At 47.6% G+C, this 10,250-nt stretch overlaps 2 protein-coding genes across 2 annotated transcripts in view; one reads left to right on the top strand and one right to left on the bottom strand.

The window, feature by feature from the left end:
- SARC_00016 (hypothetical protein) overlaps nt 1-5,455 on the top strand; it is a 6,713-nt gene extending 1,258 nt beyond the window's left edge. Inside the window, exons 2-7 of the mRNA XM_014306309.1 lie at nt 336-593; nt 807-947; nt 1,414-1,551; nt 2,185-2,280; nt 2,840-3,013; nt 3,348-5,455. Coding sequence (XP_014161784.1) covers nt 336-593; nt 807-947; nt 1,414-1,551; nt 2,185-2,280; nt 2,840-3,013; nt 3,348-3,575 — 1,035 coding nt within the window. The 3' untranslated portion in view covers nt 3,576-5,455. The remainder of the gene's footprint in view (nt 1-335; nt 594-806; nt 948-1,413; nt 1,552-2,184; nt 2,281-2,839; nt 3,014-3,347) is intronic.
- A 274-nt stretch (nt 5,456-5,729) lies between these two features.
- On the bottom strand, nt 5,730-10,246 carry SARC_00015 (hypothetical protein). Its single transcript, XM_014306308.1, has one exon. It carries the CDS (start codon nt 10,231-10,233, stop codon nt 5,956-5,958), a length of 4,278 nt encoding a protein of 1,425 aa, XP_014161783.1. The 5' UTR covers nt 10,234-10,246; the 3' UTR covers nt 5,730-5,955.
- Between the last annotated feature and the right edge of the window lie 4 nt (nt 10,247-10,250).

Raw genomic sequence — 10,250 nt, 5'->3', positions numbered from 1 at the left:
AATATATATATATATATATATATATATATATATATATATAATATACATATATATATCTATAATATATATATAGTAAATATATATATATATATATATATATATATTACATCTATAAAAAAGCAGCATTATTATTCGATGACTTCAAATGATCACCCTATGTGCCAGTTGGCTCACTATGCGTCAGGCAGTCTTGTAGTTGTCATCTCCTGTATCCGTCTTCTTTTCTTGGGCACGCATTCAAGTGCACTGTTTTGATTGTGTCTTATAACGTACCTTTAGGTCCAAATGGACAGAACAACACAAACTCTTCTCAGTCGAACACGCGTTTTATTCAGGTGAGTATATTATCTGGAGAGGATGCTGAATTCTGGTACAACTCCTTCAAAGAGTTATTCCAGGACACAGAAGAATCGGCCGATGGGGACGATTTGCTATTTTTTGTCACGCATCATGCGTTACAACAGAAACCGGAGGATCCGGATTCGAGGACTGATATTAATAACCGGCACGCTAGCACTAACAGTGCCCACAGTGAAGATGGTAATCAGAAGAGTGCTGAGGCATTCTTTGTACTTCGGCGAAGTTCAACCAAGGTGGGATTTAAGCATTCTATGTAATTATTAACGAAAATCTAATCTATATATCCTGACCTGTCTTTTAACGGATTGAATTAGATATGTATGTGTGGATGCATGCGATTTTCAGCAAGCGAGTTATGCCGCGGTCTGAGGTCTTGCCGGATGTACCGTTTTCAACGACATCGGGAAGGATATAACCTATTTTTCTACGTCCATTTTTGGTATTAGATCCCTGTAATGGAAGACCCTGCTGTAGATTGGGAGAGCACTTACTACCTCAACACGGTGCTGCACGGATTCCAATACACCTTGACGATAGTGATCGGTACTAGAGATGATACTAGCGGACACATAGTACCAGAAAATACAGTAAGCTATATTTATATATATATTTCAATTGTTGTACAACAATGCACCTGCGCTGTGTCATTTCATATTTCCTCAACAATATAAACAAGCTAGTACAAACCAGCACAGTTCCAGAGCGCCCGACAACACCAAATCCAACACGGCTTCATCACATACAGCGCTACACGTTTACACAGGGCATCGTATACTGCTTCCCATAACCGACATGTATATATAGATTGATCGAGTTTAGCAGGCAGGAGAGTACGATTCACGAACCCGTCACATCGCACACTCACAGCGCAATCAATTGATATATGTAGGAGTTCAAACAGTGGTAGAGTGTACACTACCTACCACTCTACGGGCATGCATGCTCACATATACACTATACCAACGATCCCAATTCAACACAATTTCGACACCCTCCAGTACTTACCCCCATCTGCACACACTCTAATTCTGTACCCGTCTGTTTGATATCTAGGTTAGCAGGAGAGTCTATCCCTCTCCTAGTCGCACCCGCATGGACCAGTCCAAAGGTACAGTGACGGAGATGACCTATCCGAGAATATTCTTCCCTGTGGACGATTTTGAAGACTTCTTTCAATCGGTGGTGTGCACGGTACGTAACTTGAAATATTGGGTTCTGGGTTAACGATTGAATTGCTTTGGACGAGTGAGAGTTTTTCTGGTCTGTGAGTACAAGATTCGGAGTCTTATGGTTTTTGAGTTGTACGATCCACAGGGTGATAAGTATTTTTTTGTCTCAAGTTGTTGGTTTGGATCATGTAGTCCCTGCCCATGTTCATAAAACATATCTATGCTGGCTACATCTCCATTTGTTGGTAAATTGCTGCACCTTCGATGTGCAATTAAACCTATTTTCTGCATTGTCTGTGGAACCTTCATGAAACCCCAGACAGAAGTCACTGTGTTATGGGTGTGCGGGGCGTGTTGGGGATGTCCGTACCTGACGAACCGCGTTTGCGTTGGCACCTTTTCATATTTCAGGTCATCTCGCAGTTATCGAATCGGAATCAATTCTAGACCAGTACAACTAGAATTCGCCAAACGAAAACATTGCAATATTTCAAAACTGCAGGTGTTCTGAGGTTGTTTAGCCTGATTGCAATATTACGTATACTATAGTTTGCCTGCCGCCGCTCTACCTGTGACGAACAAGAGACTTACCCCGACAAATAATCACCTAGAAGTTATAATTGAAATGATGTGTACTGTATGCTTCGGACCACAGGAAGGTGGGATTGTCTGCGTAGAGCTAACGGCCCAGTGTACAGAGTTTGTCACGTCTATCTTCCAGGGTTCAGTGCCGTATCCTCTACTTTTACAGGTAAAACGTCCGTTCTGTATCACTGCTGATGTATCATGCGTTCACATAGGTGATAAGTTTCTGTAATGCACGAAGGAGGTTAGAAGGCGTGTTGTACGTATATATATATCATTCCCCTTATTGATAGCAGGCACCTAGGTGGAGATCTTTTGTTATTAGATGGGTGTGCGCCAAGCATTCAAAATTGCTATTCGCATTACCTGGTTGGATTGACATCTATGATATCAGAGGTTGCTGCTAAACTGGAAGGCTGGTATTTGAGTATCGCGGTACAGGTTTCATCAGACTAGTACAGTACTATTGGCAAGGACAGGGTATTGAAGTTCTCTAGTTGTTCATCGTAGTCGCCTCGAAGAAATGTACTTTGCTGTGAATACAACAAACAAAATCATCTGGAAGCAAATCATATATGGCCAGCAACCCATGTGCATGACAATGCTGATCCATATCCTTATCTGATTAAATGTGTATTCGCTGACGTAAGCATTCGACAAGAGGGTGAACGTAAACCCAAAAGATCCTGATCTGTATCTCATTTAATGTGTATTCGCCGAAGTAGGCTTTCAACAAGAAGGTAAACGCCGCATCATGGAATCCGTTGGTGACCAAATCATGCGACTCAATGGAATTTCTCAAGATGAGAGGACCCAAGGGAGTGGGCCAGGCCGAAATGGCTGTATCCAGGGTGTCGGCAGAATACTCAGCGGATGGCCGAGCTTCCGACCCGCCAACAGTATGTTCTGTCTTGTTTTGTTGCATTTGGACTGACTGACTTGTGGTCGTGATGGAGGTGCCTGTGGGCTTCCCATCATTCCTCCTCTTCTCTTTTGATATAATCAGTAGATGGAGAAAGTTTATCTGAATACCATGTTGTCATAAAAGACTGAAGAGGAGACGCATTGCACTACACCCTCACCTTACAAGTACACTCAATACGCACAGTATCTTGAAGGCGTGTGTGCCGCCTTCTCCATATTTAAAATACCAACTTATCTCGCGCCTTCTGTGATTTGGTTTGAGTTTCCATCCGTGCATTCGCAATTTAAGCATTCTCTGAAATTTTACAGCCCGGGAAGAGCCAGGCTAACGGCGGCCTGAAGGGGTTCTTTGCCAGCACATTACGCGGATTAACCACGCCCCATCCTTCTGCACTCGAGCTGGAGGCTGCGCCCAACCTGAATGCATGTCTGACCTTTGTCAACATCCGCTTGAAACATCTTGTGGTGAATGTACTGGGTGCCAAACCGCACAAGCCGCTTTTAAAACCAGGTGTAATACCAGAAGACCGGGTTTGAAAAGAAGTAGTAAAGAGATAAGACTGAGAAATAAGCTTTTCCGTGCGTGTGGACTGAGGCGATAACATATGTGTAGCCACATGCCCAAGGCTGTGGCGACGCTCACATGAAGAAACCCATGCCCGGTAAGTCTCAGAAGTGCAATAGTGATGACAATACATACAAAGGTCACACTGAATGATTCTCTGGAGTACCGGAACCATCAAGTGAATACGGATGGCAGTGCTCTGCTGATTATCGTTCACATTTGACAGCGGAGGCAATTGAGGTCGTTGTCTGCAATCTAGGTACGGTGGAATCAGCCCTACTCATTGTCCACTCAAGGAGAGCGCACCACGTACCTGATGAGACACTTGCATCTTTCCCGAAGGAATCACAATCACTTCTGCTAAAAAGACATCGCACAGCTTATCTGAAGTAAGCCAACAATGGATCAGTCACCGATTTGCAACGGGGTGTGTTCGAATAGCGTTCTCTGTTTCGCTCGTTAAGATCCGGCAAGGGGAGAGTAGCAGAAACATATGTCGTCAAATGCGGCTTTCTACTGGCAGTCCTGGATGACAGCGCTATGAAACTATAGCAAAATCACATCGCATTCGGCGGTTGAGAGTAGGAATGTTCTGCGCAAGTTGCGAAGCCCCTGGGCTCATTTGCCGAGATGGTATGGGTCGTACATGGTTGTGCAAAGCAAGGAATAATCGAGCGTGTCAGAATCGGTAAGTCACTTCTGAGATGATATTGGCCGTAGAAAGCGCATCAAGAAGTGTGATGTTAAGAACGCAACCTAGCACAACGCTGATATAGCACGCAATCTGATATATGTCTACGTGGCAAACATACAACTGGACGCCTCATTCCAACTTAGGGTAGGTGCGGTGCGTAGCAAGCATCTCGGATCCCATTCGCGTCTATACCGAGCAATTCTAGCGACTGTTAACAACTCTAATAGCAAAACACGCTCACACGGAGTGATAGTTGAACTTTCGTGGTAGCTGGTGCTATCACTTGTTTTGCTGACTATCTAACACTTATCGAGCCAGTATAGATGTGATCTGCGTGTGTCGAGAGTGTTTCTTGTGGTAGCTAATATGGCAGAGCGAGCGCGATGGCGGGATTGGAATTCTGACCTCTCGCAAGGAAGCATCGTCCCATACCCTGCTAAGCGAGACAGCTGAATCGGCTGGAGCTCATGGCCACAGTAGATGCCCAAAATAGGGTAGGTATCGGGTGCCAATCAGTTCTATCTCCCAGATTGATTGCCCAGGAAGTACGCGGGCAGGATATAGACTTAGTAGATTTGTTCAGCGGACATAGGCACCTCGTATCTAATGCGTGCATTGCCGACGCAGGTCTTACTACATCACACAGCAGACTAAGGGGGCAGATACGCGATTGCCCGGGGCTGTGGGGTTTTAGAAGTGCATTGTAGAGGTGACCATGAGACGTCGAAACCTGGGTGATGTAAATGATCCTGAGTCACATACCGCGCCTATTTGTATTAGCAGCCATGCTATTGCAGGCCGCGTCATGGAATGCTGACATATTTACCATCTCAAAGGTGTACGGCAAAAGTGAACCGTGGAATCAAATTGACGTACATGGGTCGCCTCCAAGTTTCCTACACACCTCACCGTAACTAACTAGGCCATGAAATTTTCTGCAAGCATACAGAAGTGCATAGCCAGTTTTTGAGTTGGTACTGTCGAGCAGTCGACCAAGAATTTCTGGTAGAAGAATAAATTTCAACAACATATGTACATGGCAATGTTACAGTAGCATCAATAATTTGATAACGGACAAGCACAGATGCACGTAGTAGCTAGATTGCAATGCCTATATACACTCAATCATGGAAAAATTCATAAAATCAGAATAAATCGAGAGCAAGCACAAGCTAGTAGATGTAAATCGACCCAAATGGCTGATGAACACATTCCTTGCACCGATATTTAAAGCGAATCTCAACGAATATGCTTGGGTGGAAACTATGGCAACATTGTCATATTGTGATATACGGATCGGAAGTGTTCTATGGCTTGATTCAACTTGCATCTATATAAATGAAAACATTGGGGCGACAGTAAGCTTCGAACGAACATTCGTTTTGCTCTCCAACATTATAGGAAGACACAAGGATTGATAAATAATATATCTTCATGTTTATTAGCCGGATGCTGTCTCCTTCTTAATTAGCATGACGAGGGGGGATCGGTCGGCATCATAAACTTCAATTCTCAGTTGATAAGTGGCACAGGCCACACGAAATTTACAGTCTAAACACTGAGTGACAACGCATTACATTCTGGGTCGAGGAAAGCTTAAATTGAGGAACAGAGTGTACGACGTGTGCATATTAGCTACGTACACAGCATAGGCAAATTCAACCCCTTGGAGAGTTCAGGAAATTGGGTCCAGAATTCGCTTCGCCCATGCCCACACCTACAGCCGCCGGCATGAACACATTTGTCGCTTGTCCATTCTCCGTCCCTCCACCGTACATCAGCATAGAACCATCCGACTGGGACCCTGCTGGGAGGGTGAGATGCGTGAGCGTGTACTCCAGTTGGTCTGGCTGCTTCGCCTGTCCGTGGCTTTCTGTAGCCTTGTTCTGTATGGAGATTACCCCAAGTGTATTCCCACTCGCGTTCGAGGACATACTTGTTGTCCCATTGGCAGCTGAAATGCTGCTATTCATAGGCCCAGCCCCGCGTTCATCCTTACTTTGACCTTGATCACCAGAACCCTTTCCGTTGCGCTCGTCATTAGCAGTCTTTTTCGTGCGCTTGCTAGTAGCTGCCGGTGGATACGACGATGCTCCGGCCCCATCCGGGACCACACCGTTCTCCTTCTGCTGTAAGGCTAACAAAGCGTCCTCGGCTTTCCGTTTCTTGTTCAAATGTATCTGCTCGTGTCTCCGCAGCGTTGTGAGATCAGCGAATCGTTTGGTACAATTGGGCGTTTTGCACTGGAAGGGCTTTTCGCCAGTGTGTGTACGGTTGTGGTTGTTCAGCTGACTCGATGTTGTGAAGGCCTTAACACAGCCCTCATACTGGCACTTAAAAGGCTTGATGCCAGAATGTATACGCGCATGCCTTACCAGATCACTCGAAGTCGCAAAGCTCTTTCCGCACCCGTCATGTTTGCAGGCATAGGGCCTTTCGCCAGTATGCGTACGCATGTGAGCCGTCAAATTTGACAGCCCCGAGAAACCCTTGCCACACTCGGAACAAACACGTGGCTTTTCTCCGGTATGCGATCGGGTGTGAGCTAACAAACAATTGGCGTACGCAAATCGTTTCGTACATCCTGCAACAGTACACTTGAAGGGCCGCTCACCCGTATGCAGTCGTGTGTGTGCAGCCAAGCAGTTTGCCTGAGTAAACGTCTGTCCGCACCCAGGGTGCCTACAGGCGAAGGGCTTTTCTCTAGTATGGGTTTGCAGATGTCTCAAGTACTGTTGTACGATGGGGAATGGCTTGTTGCCCCTCTTACACCCTAACCACTGGCACGAGAAGGTCGCAGGCATAGGCTTGGTGTTCAGATCCACCACGTGCATACTCTTGATGTGCAGCGCCAGATCAGCCGGCGTGTAAGGCGTGGCATCGCGACAGTCTCGCCAATGACACAGCAGCAACCCCTCGCCAAGCTTTGCCATCTCCGCATTAGCGCTCGCCACCAACGCATTCGAAGGCCCTTTCAGCGCGGTGAACGACTTTGCGGTCGTACTCGGGCCAGTACCATTTGCAGCGGTATCTGCTGCCTTGTCAGTCGTACTAGTCTGTTCAGTACCATTTCTGGTTGTGGCGCCTTGAACACTATCGACACTCGGCCGCTGATTGCTATCCGATGTCATCTGCAGACTAGACGACACGACAGCGCCATGGTTGAACCCATTCTCGTGTCCATTTGAAGCCTTGGATAGCGACGTCTGCACAGGTATTGCAGGTATTGGGGGCGAGAAAACACCGCCAAACGGCTGTGCACTCGTATTGAAGATTTGAAAACTATTCCGATCTCCGTTACTCATGTTGCCTAGACTATTGGAATTCTCTAAGTTTGCTTCAAAGCCGGTATGTGCAGGATGAGGAGAAGGTGTCCGAGTGTGCGCCAAACTCCCGAACCCACTGTGATTCTGACTCCCATCAGTACCGCCCATGACCTGCAACCCCATAGACCGCTGCTGATTGGCCCAAATAGACTGAAACTGTGCCTGTGCGTGAGCATGTGCTGCCTGTGCATTTGCATGCGCTTGTGCCTGAGCTTGAGCATCGCGCAGTTGTTGCTGTTGTGCGCCATGGAACGAGCTAATTACAGAGGAATTGCTCCCCCTTGGTGGAACAGAACTAGCCCCAAAAAAACTGGGCAGGGCAGGCAGGCTCGAGCCTGTTATTCCGGACACGTGCGGCAACGAGTGTCCAAAAGTGTACGACTTGCCCAGATATCCAGCCGGTTGTGCCGCTGTATTGGTACTTGGGCCTGACAATTGATTCATATTTCCCGCACTGGTGAGCGAATTAAGACTATCGCTATTCCCCATCCCATTAGTACCCATAGAACTGAGTGAACCAAATCCGTACGATCCAAGTGCCTGCTGCGTGACCTGGTTGAGTGTAGCGGCCGCGGCTGCCGCCTGCGAGGGTGTGGGCCCCGTGAATGATAGGGGACTGTTGCTGGGTGGTTGGTTGTAGTCACCCAGCCCTAAAAATAGATTGTTATTATTCGTGCTGGAATTCGGCGCTGGCAGCATCCACGAGGGTGTGCTCATCAAGTTACTGTTGTTCCCCGAAGCACTGTTCATCAAGTTACTGCTGCTACCCGACGCACTGTTCATCAAAGTACTGTTGTTACACGAAGAATTTTTCATCAAGGTAGTAGTGTTATTACCCGAATTATTGCTCTGAGTTTGCTGTTGCTGCTGTTGCTGCTGCTGAGGTTGTTGTTGTTGCTGTGTTGGTGTTTGATGAGATTGCTGCAATGATATTGTTTCTGTCCCTTGCTGCGATTGTGCTGACGGTAGCGATTGTGACTTGCTTTGGGCCTCAATGTGCTGTTTCTGCAACTGGGCCATCTGAGCTCTGTGCGCTTGAAAGCGTAACTGATTCTCCATCTGCTGTGCTTGTTGCAGTTGAAGTATCTGTGTTTGCTCTATGAGAGAGTTCATAAATGTCGAGTTCATACCTATCGGCGGTAACTGAGACGCAAACGGATAGTGCCGGTCAACACTAGGTGCGGGCAAGAACGTACTACTTCCCCATGAATCTTGGGAGTTTGTGCCATTTCCCACGCCAACGCCCATATCCACACCTCCCATTGTGAGGTCACTTGGACTGTTATGAGCACCCAATCCCGGCAATTGCGGCATCATAAGACCCGGTATATTCAGCCCAGTTGCTGCTGGCTCTACCGTACTACTGGACAGCGTGCTTCCCGATGAACCCACATTTCCTTGGGTATCCTGCTGTGAGTGGCTACGTAGCTGTGCTTGTGTCTGAGCGGCCTGCTGTTGTGCGTGCAATTGTGCCACTGCTTGCAAGCGAGCAGCCGCGGAGAAGGCCTGCATGTGTGCATGGGCCTGAGCCTGCACGCGTGCGTTGCTCTCGTTCGAAGGTGGCTGATGTAGTGTGTTCAAGTACGACGGGGCGGAGAGGCCAACAGCCGCAGGTACATTATTTGCTATCTCGGGCACGCTTGCAGGCACGTGTCCAATTGTTGCCGTGTCCTTTCCACTCGGCTGTGTGTCCGGTGCACTCGTTCGGATCTCAGGTCGAGAATACATCTGCTGCAAACTCGCGCGTGTGCGAGCCTGAATGTATGCTTGTGTGGCTGCGGCAGTCCAGGCGTCGATCTGAGCCTGTTTCTTGCTCGCAGCCTGTGCCAATGATTCAGCCGTATCTTCTGGCTCCTCAGCTGCTTTGTCGGTGCCAGTTACGGCGCTCGCATCGAGTTTCTCGCATGTGTTTGTCTCAGAGATATTAGTCACGCCAGGTCCAGGACTATCACTGTTTACTACTATGCCAGTGTATTTAGAGCTCTCCACTGTTGTACCACCATCCACTGCTTCAACAGCTTCCACTGCATCCTCTAACACCAAGGTTTGTGTATTTTTTGCAGTAACCTCTAATGCCCCCGGACTCGATGTTCCGTCTACCGACGACTGCGTGTGTGCGTTTGCAATTGTAGCTATGGGTTCATGCACGTCGCCGTCAGCGACTAACCTTACCGGTGCAATTGTCAACAGACTATCGTGTGAAGGCGTGTCGCATGCCGTCCTCATAGTAGGACTGCTCATGTGTGAATCCAGCGAGCCTAACCTATTATCGGGTGCCTTTGTGTGCACCTCTGCCACATTATCCAGGCCTGCCATCATGGTCTCGGGCCCGAAGCGTTCTTGCATGTATGTGCGTGCGTCTGTTTCACTCGCCTGAGTGTTACTTAAACCTATATCTGTACCATTGGCACCTGTTGCCATGTCTTTGCATACCTCGGGGCCGACTTCGCCAGTCTCCTTTGCACTATCACTTTCGTGTGCAGTCGTTGGTGATGTCGATGTGTCTGCATCTGTAACCCCAGAAGATGCTCCGAACTGCAACCCTCCCGTAAGCAAGGACGTTGACTTGGGGACATCAGTGCGCACTAAGTGAGATGTAGGTTGTGCCATACTTCGATCTATATTAA

The sequence above is a fragment of the Sphaeroforma arctica genome, assembly GCF_001186125.1.
Source record: "Sphaeroforma arctica JP610 unplaced genomic scaffold supercont1.1, whole genome shotgun sequence".
Taxonomy (NCBI): Eukaryota; class Ichthyosporea; order Ichthyophonida; genus Sphaeroforma; species Sphaeroforma arctica.
Note: the sequence above shows the minus strand (reverse complement) of the source record. Positions and strands in the feature narration are given on the sequence as shown.

Bases quoted from the DNA above. Each gene is read 5' to 3' on its own strand.
- SARC_00015 (XM_014306308.1), bottom strand. From the start codon at position 10,233: ATGGCACAACCTACATCTCACTTAGTGCGCACTGATGTCCCCAAGTCA.